General features: G+C 51.1%; 2 protein-coding genes across 10 annotated transcripts in view; one reads left to right on the top strand and one right to left on the bottom strand.

The window, feature by feature from the left end:
- Nucleotides 1-4,890, top strand: part of NAPB (NSF attachment protein beta) — a 36,294-nt gene extending 31,404 nt beyond the window's left edge. For all 5 annotated transcript variants that reach the window (XM_061126488.1, XM_061126489.1, XM_061126491.1 and 2 more), the window contains 3 exons: nt 515-583; nt 897-947; nt 1,948-4,890. In XM_061126488.1, coding sequence (XP_060982471.1) covers nt 515-583; nt 897-947; nt 1,948-2,058 — 231 coding nt within the window. In that variant the 3' untranslated portion in view covers nt 2,059-4,890. The remainder of the gene's footprint in view (nt 1-514; nt 584-896; nt 948-1,947) is intronic.
- A 457-nt stretch (nt 4,891-5,347) lies between these two features.
- Nucleotides 5,348-14,512, bottom strand: GZF1 (GDNF inducible zinc finger protein 1). Of its 5 annotated transcripts, none has more exons than XM_061126486.1 (6): nt 14,452-14,512; nt 11,746-13,145; nt 10,561-10,655; nt 9,003-9,170; nt 8,375-8,532; nt 5,348-8,115 (listed from the first exon to the last, which is right to left on the bottom strand). In XM_061126486.1, exons 2-6 carry the CDS (start codon nt 13,122-13,124, stop codon nt 7,780-7,782), a joined length of 2,136 nt encoding a protein of 711 aa, XP_060982469.1. In that variant the 5' UTR covers nt 13,125-13,145; nt 14,452-14,512; the 3' UTR covers nt 5,348-7,779. The 5 variants fall into 5 exon arrangements, with proteins under 5 accessions (XP_060982469.1, XP_060982468.1, XP_060982467.1 ...); XM_061126485.1 differs by lacking the exon at nt 14,452-14,512 and adding an exon at nt 13,842-14,121; XM_061126484.1 differs by lacking the exon at nt 14,452-14,512 and adding an exon at nt 13,524-13,826.
- Between the last annotated feature and the right edge of the window lie 4,305 nt (nt 14,513-18,817).

The raw sequence follows: 18,817 nt of genomic DNA, 5'->3' as shown, positions 1-18,817 counted from the left end.
TGGAATCCCAGCTGTCAAGTCTCTTAAGTTAAAGCAACCCAGGGGCCACACCTCATTCAGGAGTATGGTTTAAAGAAATCGGGGCTGAGGGGAGACAGGAAAAGTAGAATCACATCTTTTTTAAACTCAGAAGTGGAGTTGGAATGAGGATTGGGAGAAGTGAAAAGCAGAGTGGAGGCTGGAGGCAGGCGGGGACAGGGTTGGCGTCCGGGCCTTCGTGTCCGGGTGCGGCGTCCGTCCAGAGCACAAGATCAGACACCTGCCCTGGCAGGTGTGGTGATGACGTCTCTTATTTGGCCTTCTCCACAGCAGCCTCTTTCAGGAAAACTGGTTTAGAAGTTTACTCTTAACTGAAATTGAAATTCAAAATAAGTAGATTTGGTCAGTACAGGTTGCTTTTGTTGTTGAGTGTAACAAACAGGATGTAAATAAATTGTGTTGATGTTAATAGAACATCAAAGCTTCATTTTCTGGTTCAGTGACTCAGATGTTAACAAGTGGTTTTCTTCCCTAGCTTGCTCTTGAGAAATACGAGGAAATGTTTCCAGCATTCACTGACTCTAGAGAATGCAAATTACTGAAAGTGAGTAAGTGGGATTGGAATCCAGCAACGTTTTAACCCTGTGAAGCCGTGAGTCCTGCTCTCTCATGCTAGGCCTCAGATGCCATTAGGGTTGGGTGTGCACCATGCTCTGAATTGTGCGGATCAGAAATGTTAGCACAAGGCTGGATCCCTGACCTGGGTGCCTCTTGTATTTGAAAACTTCCCCATTTTTGTAAGTCATTTGGCAACATCAGTTAGTGCAGTAAGAAGGCTGTTTCACTGTTTAAAGTATTCATTCATAGATGGAACTTTTTAGCCAACCAAGATAATTTTTCTGTATTTATGTTCCCAGAAACTTCTAGAAGCTCATGAAGAACAGAACAGTGAAGCTTACACAGAAGCAGTAAGTTCCCCTTTGGGATTTAGTGCGTTCTCTGAAAGATTACATTATAGATACAACTTCTCTTTTTCATCGTGTAAATGCTAAACATCTATTTGGATTTTTTTTTTTTTTTTAATAAAGGGGTCGCAGAACCCCTGGGCTTCTGAGGGATCGCTCGCTTCCCGCTGGCCGCGAGGACAACACCCAGCCAGGGGGCCGTCTGTCTCCCACCCGCGCCACAGCCTATTTGGATATTATTGTGCTATACCTGTGTTGTTTTCCAAAAGACATGTTTTTAGATTCCACCAGCCTTCAAAATTAAGACAGTCTATGAGCTCTGCTGACTTTAGCTGCAAGGCAAATATATATCACATACAGTTACAATGTATTTGGATATTTTCTATGGAAAATAATCTGATCCATAAATAAATGAGAAGTACTATCAGTTAAATCAGTTAAATTTAAAACATAAAAATAAAGCAGTGAGAGTTTGTTATATTCTTGGCATAAAATGGGAAAAAAGTTTTTACATTCACCAATTTCCTGTTTTCCCATCTTTTTCCATCTTATGTTTAGAATCAAAGTGAATTTCTTAGTGCCCTTCAGTAATTCATTCAACCTGGCTTTGAAGCCATGGTGGGAAGCGAGTTTCCGCCTTTAACTTTTGCTACAAAACCGTTTTCACCCTGTGAAAGTCCATTCTTTAATGACTCGTGGAAATGAGTTGAAGGAATTTTTCCTTTTGGTCTCTCTCTGCAGCTGTGTTTTGTGTTCATTGGAGACTGGGGCCACATTAATTTTCCTCGTCCCCTTGTCCTTATACAAAGTCTTATGTCCTTTGTCCAGTTACAAAGGCTGCTGTGGATTTTTGCCATAGCATGTTAGCATAAGAGCAATGTAAAAAGCTCTTAACGAAGAAGGTTGTAAACTAGAATGGATGATTTTACAGAGTTAGTGTGGTGTAATTCTGTGTTTAACTGTGTTTCCATGGACCACTTTCTCCTTCTCTTCCCTTCACCAGGTGAAGGAGTTTGACTCCATCTCCCGCTTGGACCAGTGGCTCACCACCATGCTGCTACGCATCAAGAAATCCATCCAGGGGGATGGGGAGGGGGACGGAGACCTCAAGTGAGGCGCAGTGTCCCTGCGGCATGCCGCCGAGTCCTCGTTCATTTCGTGTTAGGGCCAGTGATCATTGTGGGATGCCCATTCAACGGCTTCATTTCGTTGCACATGAGCCTGACAATGTGTGTGTGTGTTTAAGCTGCCGTGTGTGTCAGCGTGCTGTGGGCGGGTGGGCCGCTCCTATGCATACTGTGAGTGTGTGACGGGCTGTCTCCCGCTTGTCAGAGTCCCCAGAGTTTTCCAAGAACTACTTCAGAATCTTCCTCCTCGTTATTTCAGTATGTGCAGAGCTCGTGTTTCATTTTGCCACATGTTTTTATGTCCCTTTTCTTGGACTTGCGTACCCAACCCAGTTGTTCTAATAGATGCTTTGCATGTTCTCTGTGAACTTGCACCTTGGTAGATTCTCTAAATGTGTGTGTTTAGTGTAGGATGGTTGTTCGGAATGCATTTATGGCTTTCCTCATTAGAATTATCCTTTTTGTTATCTCGTGATTCTTTTGATGGTGCCAGTGACCCGTTTCCCTGCTCTTGTGTATTGTTCTGTAGCTGACGTGCATGTTGAGAATTCAGGTCAGCCAGGCCTGCTGGCTGCTTGCGGTGGGGGTGAGGGAGCTTCCTGACAATGGCCCGCTGATGTGTGTGGCTGTGTGGAGGTGAACTTGAGCTCACAAGTGCACCGTGCGTGAGATCTTGGAGAGACAGGCGTCTTCCTTTCCTGGAGGGAGTGTCCACTTCTAGTTGGGGCAGGACCCTTGCTTCACCTTCACAGAAGGGTGTTTGAACTGGCATATCCCTTTCCTTTCATGTTCACACACCTTCCCACGTTGAGCAGGCACCCCGTGTGTTCCCTCGTGTACATCCTCACCAGAGCCGGGAGGTTATCTCAGTCGAAGCTTGTATGTCATTCATTTTCATTTTTAATTGTCTGTCATTCATTTTATCTGTTAATGGACACGATGGGCTTGGTGGGCTGAGGACAGTACAGTTTACTGCACCGTTGGGAAAGAGCCCCAGTGAACTTCTGAGGGGACCTGCCCTTAGCCAATGGATTGTTTTATCTGGTGTATTTGAATTTTGTCCTATTGTTTTGACTTAGCTATTGACCTGTGACCTTAATCTCTGCCCTTTATGTTACGTGCTAATAACCTTATGCTTTAGATGTGCTCTTGTTTCCTGAATCTCTTCTAAGTGATTTGTTCGATGTGCATTTATTGCTAGGTAATGGCAGCATTGACAGATAAATGGGATTTCCTATGTCCTGTCAGATGTTAACTGGTATTTGAAAGGTGTTGCATTTTTGGATGGCTAGCAACTGGGATTTGAAGGTGCCATTGGGCAGAAACAGAGAGTGGGTCCAGGTTGAGGGCTGAGCTGGGAGGAAGGTTTGGGGATAGGGAACAAGTCCTACTAGGAGGGAGGAGAAAGTGGCAGAAAGGAGGCTGAGAAGGATCAGCGGAGGCCTGATCGTGGAGCAGCCCTGTGGGCAGCCATGAGGATTCGGTGGCTGTAGTTGCGGGTTCATCTGTGCGGCTTGGGCTGGTGGAGAGGTGGGGCAGTGGTGGCTCTGTCCCAGCCCACAGGGCAGTTGCAGTGGACCAGGAGACATGGGGTACTCTGACCCTGGCCCCTGGCATCCAGTGAGGATTCCTTCTTTCCTTCAGAGGTTTGGGATCCTTAAAAGAAAGCTGGCTGTTGGTTATGGTCCATTTTGGAACAGAGCTGCCCACTTGGTACTTCTTCACATCCTATCGGAACCTCTTAAGAAAAAAACTCTTGAGAAGTGGTGTTTTGTTGTTCTACCTGATTCAGTGCCCATCCTGTCAGAAGCACGTGGGTGAGAGGAGGGTGGGTCCTCCGGCTGCAGGGGGACAGTAACCCTTCCTGCCAGCCATGCACTTTGTTGCTGGTCTGGAAAGTCTGCTCCCACTTGTTAAGGAAACTTGTGGTCTGACCATGTAAAGGAAAAACTGAATGTTTTGTTTATTAGCTTTTTATCCTGGTCCCCTGACAGACCCCTGTCTGAAGACCTGGGGTTTTGAGAAATACTATTGGCAGCATTTTCAGTCCCTGGGATGGGAAGATCCCCTGGAGAAAGGAATAGCTACCTACTCCAGTATTCTGGCCTGGATAATTCTATGGACTGTATCGTCCATGGGGTCGCAAAGAGTCAGACACGACTGAGCCATTTTCACTTTCGTCACATCAGAGTTGTGTTGAAATGAACACTAGGACCAGTGACTGAGTTAAGATGCTTTTGTTTTTAATGTTTCACATGAAAAAATAATTGTAATGGCTAGAACAGACCACTAGAACATGAAAAGAAAAAAGTCCCAGGAACAGCTCCAGGCTTCGTCCCTAGAAACGTTCCATCAGAGTGGGTAGCCCTGTGATTTCCAGCATTTATAAATTGTTATTTATGAACAAAATATAATGACTATGTTACAGTCTTTGTATTTTAGCGAGTCATGTTTAGTTCATTGTCAAAAGAGTTAAAATTTCTTATGGGAAAGCTTTGCTTTTTGTGGCAACATTTTTATAGCTTGTGTGAACTTTTTTATTGAATGATTTGGAAGCAGTGTCCTTGCACAGTCGTGACCACGTGTGACAGTGCCCCCCTGTAACCACAGTGTGTGTGTTTATTGTTTCCTCTGACACCATGCATTTCAGATGCCCGGAGTCAACCCCCATGGCTTCTGCGGGGGCCTGGGACTCTCTTCCCCAGGGCTGTTGGGGAGGGTGTATTATGAAAACTCACCCTGGATGATAAATCCACCTTCGCAGAGTCAGTGTATTTTGTGTGAACCTGTACAGTAAATAAAGTCCCAGTTATGAGCAGCGTGGTGCGTCTTTCCTAGCTGGTTTGCACAGGTCAGGGCTGGCTTCTCGTCCTGGAAGGTGTCCCCGGGCAGTGGGCACAGCCATCCGGGCTCTGCAGGCCCCGCATTCCCATCCTTGCTGCTGCCAGGTCAGGGAGCTCACGACAAGGTTCAGGGAGGAGCGGCCCCTTGGTGGCGGAGGCCAGCGGTCGGTCTGTCTTGGCAGAGCCGCGATGACTTGGTGCCGTCAGGGCCTTGTTCAGGTCCCTCAAAGATCATTCGAGGCAAACCCACAATGTATGGTCTAACAGGTGGTCCCATTTAGGAGCTCTGCCCCGTGGTTGATCCTCAAGGTTAGTTTCTCATTCAGATGCCCCTCAGAATCTTTGTGTACTAACAGAAGCCCTCCTGGTGGGTTTTGCCAGCCTCGGGGAGGGTCCCATAGTCCCTTGCTGGTGGAGGGAAGTGGGCAGTTCCCAGACATCAGTTGGGTCTGACTGATGTGCCAGCTGGCCCTGTGCCTGTGGACAAATTGCCTTTCACCTTAAGCGACAGGAACACCATCAAGTTAAGGGGACAGGCACTCTTTTGGTCTCCAAAAATGTCCCCGCTGTGGCAAGGCACACAGCATGCAGGTTGGAGTTTAAATTGTAACTCACACTCAGATTGGTCAGTTTAGATGACCACCTTTAGCAAAACCACATTTCTGTGAAGGTCATCTTTAAGAAAGGTGGTAAGACCTGGCCAAATTTTTTTTCAAAGTCTGTACAACAAATTTTAGGTAAAAGCAGAGGCAGGGGAGCCTTGGAGTTTGGGCTGACTTCGTCTTCCACACGAAGGCCAGAAGGTGCAAAACTGGGTAGCATGTCCTGTGGGTCTGGGGCTGACACTGACTTGGCAACACAGCACCCAGATGGGAGAAAGGGAGATGTCCCCAAATCCCTGAAAGATGCACCTTCAGCAGAGTTTAGGGAGCAGCCCTCCCCTCCCCTCTGCTCCCCAGAAGCAAACAGAGAAGTGACCATAGACAGAGGAGGCCCTGTGGAGCAGACTCACCGTGGCCGTGACAAGGCCAGGCCCGTGCTCTGGGCCAGGCCGGTCACATCTCAGAACACAAGTGCAGCAGAGAGTTGGCGAGACTCTCCAAGGACCAGAAAATGCAACTACCTGTTTCAATCAGGAATCTCACTTCTACAGAAGGTGAATTCTAATCATGGAAATAAACAGCCTTGAAAAACTATTTTTTACAAAACATTTATTAACACATAAAACTTTTGTAGATTCTCTAAAACAAATTCAAGACAAAAATTAATTCCAGTAGGTAACAAAATAATCTTATTTAAATTCCTTCTCATTAAGATGACTTTATCCCAAGAAACAGTTCATCAGTGGGTAGGTTCGTTCTGTTGAGAGTAAAACGTGTGTGAAAATAACTTCTGTAAATACAAGAGGGTGATGCTGTCACAGCAAGAGACAGACGTGGGACTCAGTACCCCAGGAGTAGGTGTGTGGCCTGTGTCAGCCCCCTGGGCACTGTCAGCATCTCATGGGGAAGAAAGCATCTTGGGTCTTCCTCTGGCATTTTGTGCACTTGTGTCTCCATCTTGGACTTACACATAAAGTACCTTTCTCTTAGAAAATGAGTGAGTGTTTTCACAGCAAGTTTAATAAATTAAAATATAAGAAAAAGAGCGACTAGTGACAGAGGAATTCTTTGCTTTTGATCTGGGTCACCTGTGAGTCAAAGCACTGTGCGCACGGTGAACTGCCCTTGCCAATGGATCAAGAACCAGGCAGGGCGGGATGCAAATGCCACTTGAGCAAGAGTGGCCAGCGTGAGACAGGCACATTTAAGACAAGGCTGGCCGTTCCGTGGTCCACTGTTAAGGCTAATCAGAGAGGAAGGAGCGTGCCAAGGCGCTTGGTCCCTGCTGCCCAATCTACTCATGCTCCCAGGGGAACGTGTGTCAGTGACTTGCCTGTGTCAGGCTCCTCACGCGTTAATGAGAAACACTGGGTTTCTGAAAATCACAGAAATGAAGTAAAAAAAGTCTAGCAAAACTACCAATACTCTTGTGTTCTTAGATTTGCCACAACCACTGCATTGCTACTTATGGATAAAATAACTACACTATGTTTCAAGTGTACTCAGCCCCTGGCTTTTTTCATACCTCTTTACAAAAACCACTCCACTGTTTTCTGCTAGTCTTTGGTAGGACAGCTTTTACCTAATTGGGTTTTTAGGAAGGAAACCTGATGGCCACAGTCACTTCATGTCATTTTAATGACCAACTTCCTAGTTGCATGTGTGCTACGAGCAGCTACTTAACAAGTGTTCAGTTTAGTGCCTACAAGCAGGGGCAGGGGCCAAGTGCTGTCATTCATCTCTTCAGCCCAGAGCATCTCTGATGGGCTTCAGTTTGACAGGAAAGAAACAGCTGAAAATAAATACGTGGTCCCAGTTTTCTTTCACCTTGGTAGAAAAATAGCTTTAAAGTATCAGAAACAAACCTACACAAAGCCTAAGGCAGCGAGCTGGTGCACAGCTCCGGGAGCAGGGTTGGCGCTCTGCTCCGTGATGAAGCTGAGCAGTAACCGCGGCCTTGCGAGCGAGCGTCAGGGTTGTTGGGCATCAGGGCGCTGCCACCAGAGGTCAGTGAGGCTACGCTAACTGCCTTGTTTGCTGATGAAGTGTGGCTGAGGTCATGCGGGTCAGGATTTCTAAGGGAAAGCTTGAGAAATGACTTGATAGCAACATGCAAGTAGCAGTTCAGGAAACTGGAAGCCCTCCCTGCCCGCTTCTTTGCCTGCAGTTCTTCTTGGCCCCTGACAAAGCTCACATTAAGCCCTCCTGTGCAAGTGCAGGCTGGAACCCTCCGGGCAGGTGACCCCGCTCCAGTCCACGTGGGTCAGAGAGCGGAGCTATGTGGGTCCGGTTCTGTCTGTGGTGTCAGCTCGCTAAGCTCACTGATGGCAGTGGCCAGCAGTGTGTCCTGGGACCCCACGGGACCATCAGACTTGCAGGCCGGGTCTGTGGGACTGTCCTCATGCATGGCAGGCATGGTGCCCTGGACGGTGGCCAGGTTGTGAAAATGGCCATTTTCTGCAAAAGATAGCAATTTATCGGAGAGTTTGGATGGTGCATACTCGTCATCAGGCTGCTCAGTCTTGTGGCCATCGCTGTTCTTGGGAGAGCCGTCCACAATGACCAGGAAGGACTTCCACGGAGTTGTCTTGTCATGGATCTGTGGAGCAAGCGCACAACGGCGGTCACCCACGTGTCCCTGCCCAGGGTCTGCAGACCCCCGGTTCACGGCCACGTGTCATTGGGCCCAACAGCCTTCTCCACCCATCAGACCCCAGTCTTCCCATGGTCCTGGTCAGAACGGACTCAGCCGACACAGGCCCCCTTCTCGGACAGAGGGCCCCAGGGCAGAAGTTCGGGCACTCTGCCATCCAGGCCGTGCAGCTGAAAGCAACGCCCCCAGGGCCAGCCTGGCTCACCGAGGTGTGCCTCCGCAGCGTGGACTTGTCGGTGAATGCCCGCCCGCACGCGTTGCACATGAACGGCTTCTCCCCCGTGTGGATCCGGTGATGGCGCTGGAGGGCGTTGAGCTGTGTGAACTGCTTGCCGCACTGGTCGCAGCAGTAGGGCCGCTCCCCTGAGGGGAAGGGACGGAGGACATGGGGCTGCCTATTGCTCTGTGGCCACATGGTGGCACCCCCCCCCCCCGCCCCGCCCCCACCACAGCAGGGCCGCAGGAGCACACGCCCCCCACTGCCACAAGGGGCCCCGGGGGCCGTGGCCTCACCCACAGCCGGCGCGATGGCTGCAGGCAGCTCACCTACTTTCCATGTCACACCTGACCATGCATACTTGTGGTGTCCCAAAAGGACATGCACACCGTCACCCCTAATTCTAATCTGAAGGTTTGAAAACGTTCACATGTCCACATCTGTATACACATGTTCAGACCTTTCCAGTTTGTCAGAGAAACTAGAAACTCAGGAAATTTTTAAATGCTATTAAGACACACAATGTAAAGTTAAATTCCAAATAATTTTTCAATAAAACCTTCAGGATGTTTTCTTGCATACTGACCTCCCATCTCTGGCAACACTCCAGCCATACCTGTGTGGACTTTGATATGCTGGTAAAGTGAATTCCGCTGAGCAAAAGTCCTGAAACAAACTTCACATTTAAAGGGTTTGGAGCCAGTATGGATCCTATTGTGATGTTTTAAATACTCCTTGGAAGCAAAACTCTTGCCACACGTTTCACACATGAAAGGCCTCTCACCTACACAGAGAGAGGAGACACGGAGTTAGACATGACACAGGCGGGAGGACTGGGTCCACCCTCCCAAGTGCCCCGACAGGCTGTGGGTTACCTTCTCTCGTGAAAACTACCCAGAAACATCTACTCATGTACGGTGCTTGCTACCTGCTCAAAGTTGGTAGAAATGCCCCCTGGAAATCTCCAGAAAGATTCCAGTAGATTAGGATGAAAAAGCACATCCAGCCAGCTCACATTTTGGAAATTCAGTCATTCCCAAACAAGAACAGCCTGCTGGAAAAGCTGAACTAGCAGAAGCCCTTCCAGAAGGGAGCGGGGTCTGCCATGAACACACGTGGCTGTCCTGGAGTAGCGCCTGCCCACCTGGGCAGGTGAGGACCAGGAGGGCATCCGCCCTCCATGCTGTTAGGTTTGCCCTGATTTCTCAAATGCCAAAACTGGCTTCAATAAAATCTGAACATATTAGCATGTCCATCAAATGACCGATTCTAACTGAATGCCTCAGTGTGACCTGACCTCCCCTCCCTCACTCTCATCAGACACCACTTCTGCTTTTTCAGTCTAGTAGTTCACATCATTAAGTGGCTCACCTATCTCACCATCTGCACTTGAGGCTCACAGGACAGTGCAGAGAAGTAAACAGTTTTACATGCAGGCAGGAAGGAACTGGGCTAGTATGATAAGCACAACACCGAATAGCTGGACTCGCCGGGGCTCTGACCCCAGGAGCACTGCACAGAATCAGAATGGAAAGCTTAAACGTTCTCCCTTGCCTGATGAAATCATACCATAAAACTTCTAAGAACCCCATAGTTCCACTACTTCAACACATCATATAACTCTTAAGTCTGCAGGTTTTCAGTAAAGCTGGCATTCACTGTATGCTTCACTGTGCATTTCTCAAAATGACAACCAAGCATTGGCATTTTTCATAATATTCAGAGACATTAGGCTGAAAGGCTAAGGGTGTGACAGGATGGATTTACCCGATTATTGAGCCACTTTCTTGGGGCTGGACAGTCAATTTGTTCCTGATGCTGTGTTATTAGAAACAGTAAGAATGGAGATAATAGCATATGGCTTTCCCCACATTCTGAGCAGTTTCCTTCAGAAAGATTCCTGGAAAGGGAACTTGGGGCTGAAACATCAGGGTACCTCTGGATGCCTAAGACACAGGACCAGCAGTACACAAAGGTCATGGCCATGGACACACAGTACTGGAGGCACTGGGGCAGTGGGCATATTTTATTAATTTACTTGTGCTCACTTACTAGATGAGAAAGCAAATCCAGGCTTTAACCTGAACCCCAGGCAGACAACAACATCTAAACTAATAAACTGAAGCTTCCCTTCTACAGCCAGGAAAGACATTCAATCACAACAGCATATTTACCTGTGTGACACCTTTTATGATAAATCAGCATGTGGTTCTGAGTGAATCTTGCACCACATTCATCACAGACAAAAGGTTTTTCCCCCGTGTGAATTCTGAAAGCATAACAGAGAGTAATTCAGATTGTGTTCCAAAGCTCATTCTGCATCACCAGCTCCTCCCTCACCTGCAGAAACACTTTGCTCCACGAGCCCACATGTGAAGGACTGAAAGTTAGCGAGGCCCAGGACTCTCACCCCCAAATCAGTCTCTGCCTGAGGCAAGACTGCCAAGTCCCGCCGCACACAAAGCCCCCGAAATACACCGTGTGGTTAGTGCTGCCCCACATGCAGGCAGAGAGGCTGCACCTCCATAGGTTAAGATGCTCAATAGCACCACATGGTATTTCTAAAACTGCCTCCTTGAGAACAGTCACCTAGACTGACAAAGAACCATGTGGTCAAAACCTTTTCTGTCCTTTTCCAGTTCAACATAACAGTCTAGAAAGAACTGTTAACACGTGAAGCTAGCTGGTCCCCGGGGCACACACGTCAGCCCTGCATCTCAGGGCGAGGACGGAGTGACCATCACAGTGTTTCCTGAGCCCTTCCTGAACCGGGCTGGGGCAGGAAAAGGACAATGAACACCCACCTACCACCCCCAGACTGGCCCAGGGTGAGGGCAGATCTCCAGGAGAGTGGAAAACTTCTTTGTCTGAATTTCAAGTATAATTACTGAGCACCAGAAAGGAATTTATTTAAAAAACTGAAAGTCACCTACTTGTACTTCAGAATCAAAACACGGAATCCCTATCTGTCCTAACCCTGGAGCTTATCAGACTGACAGGTGGCAGGCACTCTCCAAGCCCAGAGAAGTGTCCCTCCACTGAGGTCTCCAGGGGGACCGCGCCACCGGCTGGTCTCAGGCCGGGGTCCCAAAGGAAGCGGGGCTGGGGTCTCTGGCCTGACTCAGCAGGGGTGGGGCGGTGGGGCTATAAGGGGTGGGGAGGGGCCCCTGAGCCTGAACGGGAGGCTGGGGTCCCCATCAGCCTAGGCCCGACCCAAGGAGTGCCATCCCCGCATCTGTCTCCACGGAGAACCCAGACGAGGGAAGCAGCAACCAAACAGTGACCCCTCCAGGGAGAGGGGACCACGCCGGCCGCCAACGCCTCCACGCCCACCCGGGGAAGGCGCAGCCTGGGCCTACCTCAGGTGGGTCTTGAGGGCCGAGGGCTGCGAGAAGGTGGCCGGGCACTCGGAGCAGCCGTAGGGCTTGTGGCCGGTGTGCGTGCGCTCGTGCAGCCGCAGCGCCGTCTTGGAGCTCAGGCCCTTGCCGCACTGCTGGCACTGGTGCCGCTCGCCGCCGCCCTCGTGCACCTGCACCACGTGCCGCTTCACGTCCTTCTTCCTCTTGAACTTCTTGCCGCACAGCTCGCACGGGAAGTGGCGCTCGCTGCTGTGCACGTGCCGCTGGTGGCCCTTCAGGTTGCAGCGGTTGGCGAAGGTCTGGCCGCAGGTGTCGCAGCGGTGCACCACCTCGGTGGCCACGCCGTGGTGCAGCCGCACGTGCTTCAGGAAGCTCTTCTCGTATAGGAAGGCCTTCTCGCAGCGCGTGCACTGGAAGTTGCTCCTCCGCCGACCCGGGCCCTCCTCCCCCTCCTCCTCCTCCTCGTCCCCCTCCTCCCCTCGCCCCACTTTGGGCGGCACAGCCTCCGCCCCTGCCCCGGCGCCGCTGTCCTCCTCGTCCTTCGTGACTGCTTCTTTCTCGGTTTCCAGGGCTTCTGGGCTGGGCTCCTGGGGGCCCCCGCAGTCCCCCATGTCCTGCTCAGCACTCTTCTGCTGCTCCCGGAGTCGGCGAGTGTACTTCTTTTTAGGGATTTCCACGAACACCTTCCTCCCAGCCAGCCGCCCACTGGCCCTTCTGAGCTTGGGGTAGGGGGGCTTAGCCACCTCTTTCCTCTTGTCTGGCTTCTCCCTGGACTTCCTCGGGGGCAGATCTGGCAACAGGCCATTGCTGATCCTCTCTGCTGGGGGATCCAAAGAACCGGCAACCCCATTGGCCAGAGGGCCATCAGGGGCCACCCCTGCCCAGGCCTCTGGGGCTAGAGCAGCTGTAACCTGGGAGCCGCTGCTCCCTTCTGCCTCCTGAGACTCTGAGAAATTCTGCAATTCCAAAAGTACCGACTCTAACATCTGCTTCTTCAGCTGAAAACAAGTTTCAGATAAGTCCAAACACTTCAGCTTTTCCGCCATTTCCAGCATGCGCTGTACCCGATCTTCCTCGACCTGTACCTTGGCCGTGTAGACAAACTCAAGAAACGAAGCGAAGTCGGCTACCTGCACTTCATCTAAGTAGACATTAGTCCTGGCACCATCCACAGTCTTCTCGTTAAGGAACACTTCCTTAAAAAACTTGCTGGTGGCTGCCAGTACTGCCTTGTGGGCCATGAATTCCTCCCGGACACCCTGGTATTCCACGCTGACGGTCACGTCACACAGGTGACCCAGCAGGCGGAGCTGATGCATCTCATGCAGGAGGTTGATTGGGGAGGACTTGGATTCCAGCAGGACCGCACCACTCTCCATGTTGCTTCTTCCCAGAAACACCTTTGAACACAAACCAAGAATTATTCATGCATGAGCACCCTCCAAAGCATTAGAAATTAGAATTGTGAGGATTACATATCAGTTCTTTAGAGGATATAAACTGATTAAAGACCTAAAAAACCTAACTTTCCTCCCGTACACTTTCAAGTCACACATCAGGTCTCAGCACTTTTTCTGAAGTCCCAATGTACCTCCAGAGACATTTGTATGAAAAAAGACTAAGGCTGCCCTAAAGTTATTATTAATGAAACATGTTAAAGCAACAATTTGCTTCTCGAGGTGACTGTTATTTGCCTGCAGACCCAGACCCCCTACACAGAATTTAAAGCAACAATAAACAAGGTGTGCTGCTTTCATCAGGAGGAAATGGCAACTCACTCCAGTATTCTCGCCTGGGAAATCCCATGGACTGGGGAACCTGGCCGGCTAGAGTCCCCGGGGTTGCAAGAGTCGGACACACGACTTAGCGACCAAAATACAAACACTTTGATCTGGAAACCAGATAAAATACATGGCCACGACGGTTAGGAGAGCAAATCCTGTCTGACTTTGAAAACAACCGATTGAAGAAAATATCTTTCTACGAAGAAAACTTCCAAGAAAGTAGCGGACGATCCACGGCATCTCCACCCCCGGATGCCCGTCCTACTGCACTGGAGCGATCGGGGACACAGCGCTGGGGTCCAGCTGTGCTACCTGGAGCAGGGCCCTCAGCCCCTCCGGCCACAGAGGCTCCTGGGCTGGAGGCTGGACAGGGCGCCGTGGGGGTGGCAGCCACCCCGGCCGGCGACCCCGGGGCAGGCTTCGCGGGGGGGGAGGGCCTGACACGATCACAGAGCGGCCGGGCCGGACTTGGGCCTTCCTCCCCGCACACCGCCTTCCAGTCGGGTCCGTCCGCCCAGACCCGGCCTCCGTCCCCCCGGTGCGGTCGGGTCCCTAGGCCGGCCTCGCCGGTCCCGGTCCAGCCCCTCAGCGCCCGCCGGACGCAGGGTCCGTGGCCGCCTCTCCCCTAGCCCGCCGCCCGCTGAACCGACCCCGACTCCTCGGCGGCTTCCCAGCCCGCGGGTGGCCACTGAGCGCGAGGCGGGGGCCAGGCCTGCCGCCCGCGCCCCGCTGGCCGCGTACCCGCCGCCCCGCCGCCGCCTCAGACGTGCTTCCGAGGACTAGGCCCGGACACTAATAGACGGACAGACAGGCGGCCCGACGGACGGGGGGCGGGGCGCGGAGCCGGCGAGGGTGACGCCGATTGGCCGCGTCGGGCCAGGCCCCGCCCCCAGCTGGTAGAGGGGAGGGCCCGCGCACGCACTGGAGACGGTGGAAGCCGTTCGGAGAAGTTACGTGATCCGACGCACGGTGCCGCCGCGCGCCCCGCCGGCTGCGCGGGATTGCGTCACCCGCAGCGAAGTAGAGTCTGCGCCTGCGCAGAACACTGTGCCGGGAGCGCTGAGCGTCTCGCGACGCGGTTGGGGGGGAGGGGGCAGGGCCAGGAGAGTCACGTGACCCGTGGGGGCGACGGGCACCTCACGCGCCGGTCCCTCCTCCCGGGTCCCAGCCGGGTAGGCGGGACGGCAGGAGGGCGGGGCACCGGATGGGGCGGAGCGTCTGGTGGGTGGGGTCAGAGGGGGCGGGCCGGTGGGAGGAACCAGGAGGGGGCGTGGCGTCGGGAGAGGGAGGGGCGGAGGGCGGAGCCGTGAGGGGCGTGGCGCCGGGAGAGGGCGGGGCGGTGGGGAGGAGCCAGGGTGGGCGTGGTACCTTGGGGGGCGGGGCGCCGCCACGTGCCGCAGGAATCTGTAGGTCTAGTTGGGCAGCGCCCGGCGGAGTTGGGGGTTGGGGTCGCTGTGGGCGCGCGGGCGGCAGGCGCGCGGGCGGCCATGAGTTGAGCCGGAGCCTCGCTCTTGGGCCACCGCTCCCGGGGGTGTGCGCGCATTCGGCTGTCCGCAGGCGATCCCGAGACCTGGGCTGCCCCCCGCCCACCCGCCCCATTCCGGAGGCTTCACGTCGCCGCTCCGAACCTCCCTTTGTCTTCATTTGTCCCAGAGGCCCAGCATATCCTGCGCCAACCTCTCATCCGGGGTCTTCTGGTTCAGTTTGCACAGTGTAGACAACGTCCAGAAACGAGGCAGATCCTTTGCATGGTCCTTGTCTAGAACAAGCCCTCTCTTACTGTCTCTGTACCAGTCTGGAAAACATCTGCCTGAAATGGCTGGGATGTAGTGTGGACCCGGGTAGCGGGCCCGGATGCCAGGGTTCAGGCAAGGGCCGTTTAGGTAGCAGCCTCTTTTCCATGTTGTCAGGGCAGGAGGAATGGGAGCCATTGAAAATAACTGTTTATCATCCTTCAGCTTCCATGTTTAGGACTATAAGTGCTCAAGTCCATCACAGAGTGGGAGGCCTCGCTCTGATGATCGCAGTGTCACTAGTGGAAGGAGCCCAGTACCAGGGAGCCTGGAGGTCCTGTGGCAGAAGACAGCTCAGCTTGCCATGGCCCGACGCTTCCTCCATACAGGGCACATGTCACACGCCCTCCCTGCCACCTGGCACTGTGCCCACCTGCCCTCCCTGGCTGCAGTCAGCGCAGAAGCCCGTGACCTTGGGGAAATGGGCCAGCCGCTGTTCACAGTGAAGCCCAACAAGATAAGTAGTTCCACCATCTGTTCCACCCTACTTTCTAGCTTCTGATTTGTAGGTACCGCACAATCTCTGCTTTCTACTGCAGCTAAAAAAAACATGATGACTCTGCCAGTTCCCTGCCCTCCTCACACACTTGTGGGCTCTTCCTTCCTCCAGGTGCACTAGGAAGTGGATCCCACAGTTGTTCTCCTTCTCAGGAGGTTTTCCAGAAGTCATCCCAGTTTTTGGAGGTTGGTCTCAGGCCCAGGTGCAAGCCCTGAGAGTTTAGTTTCCCTCCAGCCTGGGAGTCTCCTTTCCTCCCTCACCAGGGGCCCTGACTTCCTCCTGCAAACAGATCTCCTCCCAGCAACTTCACCCAAACTGGTCTCAAATCTCAGGATAACAACAACAGAGTATGCTTCATGGTTACAGAAGGTGGGCCACTACTACACCATTCCCCCATTACTGATGTTAGTCACTGCTCACAAAACTCTGAGGGGGTAGTATTATTACCCCCATTATATGAATGAGGAGACTGAGGCAGAGGGAGGTTGGCCAATTACCCAGGATCACACAGGGAGAGCAAGACAGCCAGGACTGAACTTCCATAACTCAACTCTGTGCTGGCCACACGCCTCTGCCACTACAGAACAGAGCTGTCTCTTGTTGGATCAGGTAAACATCAAATGGGAACCAGAGAGGGTATGATTAAGTATCAATAGCATCCTAGAAGTTCCATGTCTGGTTTTCGTGAATCCAAAAGTGAATACTGAGAAGTGTGGTTTCTAAGGTGCTGGGGGGACATGGCGGGGCTTCCCATTAAAGTCCAGCAATCCAGCCCTGCTGCCTGGCCACATTGCTGTTCTCTCTCACCTATGTGCTCTCCTGTATTGGTCTGCCAGTGACTGCTATGAATACTGGTGTACACGAATCTGAGTCTGTGCTTTCATTTCTTTGGGGGATGTATCTAGAAGTAGAATTGCCAGATCATATGGTAATTCTCTATTTAACTTTTTGAAGAACCCCCAACCTGTTTTCCATGACAACCACACCATTTTCCATTCCCACCAGCAGTGCATGGGGATTCCAACTTCACATGCTCACTGATGGATGGAAGCAAATTTAAGCAAGGGATTTTTACACATACAGTGTCTTCAGCATGATGTTCTGTTTATCAAAACTCTCAATAGTTTCAAAAAATAGTTTTCAAAAAAAAAAATAGTTTTCAGTCTTCAAGATGTGTGCCCAAATGAAATGTTTCCAAGAAAAGTGTATATGCTAATGATAGGAGATAGGAAACATACAAATAAATAGCACCTTATTTGTGGAAAGAGTTCAGATTCCATTAAGCCATGTATGTTTTAAAAATACATATATCCTCTTATCATGAGCACCACATTTGGATAAATTTAATGTGGCCACACACATTTTGAAATCAACTTTGCTTCAACACAAGATGTCAAAATAGGCGATGCACCACTTTTTATAGGACAAGTTCATATAAAATGTAACACCACTGCAATCTTACTTTGTCACTAACAAAGAGTCTCAGTGTTTAAAAGAGCACATTAAGTATTTAGAATTGTTAAAAGTCCAAGTAGACATAGAAGCAGGATATGTGGAAAAAGCAGCCAAAATTCTGTGTTCTACCCAAGTTGGTTAGTGTTCAGTGCTGAAAGGACTTCTTTATTCAGGGTCATAATAGCTTTAATGATTAAAGTGAAGAAACTGGATGTGATTATTATAAGTTTTATCTTCAGTTCCCTTTAGAAATGCTACCTGATCAGGTTCCAAGGTAGAAATTACAGCAGGCTATTCAAAGAAGCTTTAGAAAATTAGGCTGAAGAAACACCAACAGCCTAATAAAAAACAAAGAATACAAATAGACAACTCACATACATGTACGCATGGCAGAGACATCACTATAAAAAGCAATGATAATGAATAGGACAAACTGACCCAAAGTTAAACACAACCTGTGATGCAGCAGAAGTTTGCATGGGAAATGCAGTCTCAGGGGAATAGATATTTATCTCTATGTAACGCCCTGTAGTCATCCTGAGGAAGTGGAGTGAACAACTTTCAGGTAATTATGTAAGTGAAAATTAGGAAACAACCTACTTGCCCAAAAGGATACAACTGAATATATCCATGCACTGGTTTATTATGCAGTCATTAAAACAACGTTTTAAAAAGAGTTTAATGGAACTCGTGGTAATTATTCCACAATGTATGTTTATCATGTATACTTTAAAGACAGTTTGTCAATTATACTTAAACAAAGCTGGAAAAATGTTTGAGGAAACCCTCACTATACTGTAATGAATAAAGAAGGTATGCTGTTTTACCCAGGAAATGATCTGATTTAAAAGCGAATCGTTGGAACCAGACCTTAAGCAGCTCCCCACATCAAATTCTAAACTGCCCAGGGAGGGTCGCCGGAGCTGCCCGCTCCGCCCACCCGGCGCTGACGAGGGGCGGGGCTGGAGCCTCGGGTTCCATTGGGTCCTCGGAAGTCGCCAGTGAAGCTGTTGGCCGCCCTTAGTGCGCTGGGATGCGCGGCTTAGTGGCCGGCGGGTGGGTGGAGGCGGATCGGGCGTCTGTGCCCGAGGCTGGTGGCCTCGCGGTTTGGGTTCAGGGTGGGGGCCCGGCCCTCTGTCCCACCCTCAGGGCGGCGGGGCCGGGCAGAGGTTTTCTAGCGTGGTCCGGCTGTATGGTCCACCGAGAGATCCGGTTCAAGTGGGCCAGGTCAAGCCGTATTGGGTAGCTGGGGCATCAATGAAATGAGGCACGTCTTCACCTGCCTTAAATTTGGGCAGCGTTTCCAGACTAACTTCTCACAGGGCCAGATGGTGATCTTTAATAAAACATCCCCCACCCCCCGCTTTTTTTCCCCCCGAGAATCCAGGATGTTTCAAAGTGGTTATCTACTTGGATACTTCACTGGTAGGGTCAGGCTCAGGTCGGGAAGCTCTGGGGCGGGGGAAGCCATTCCTCGAGGTGTCCACAACTTAAATGCCCCTATTTCTGGCTGTGAAAACAGCCTTGATTATTAAATGAGA

The sequence above is a fragment of the Dama dama genome, chromosome 23 (assembly GCF_033118175.1).
Source record: "Dama dama isolate Ldn47 chromosome 23, ASM3311817v1, whole genome shotgun sequence".
NCBI classification, from domain to species: Eukaryota; Metazoa; Chordata; class Mammalia; order Artiodactyla; family Cervidae; genus Dama; species Dama dama.
The sequence above is the reverse complement of the archived record's forward strand: the minus strand, read 5'-3'. Positions and strand labels throughout refer to the sequence as shown.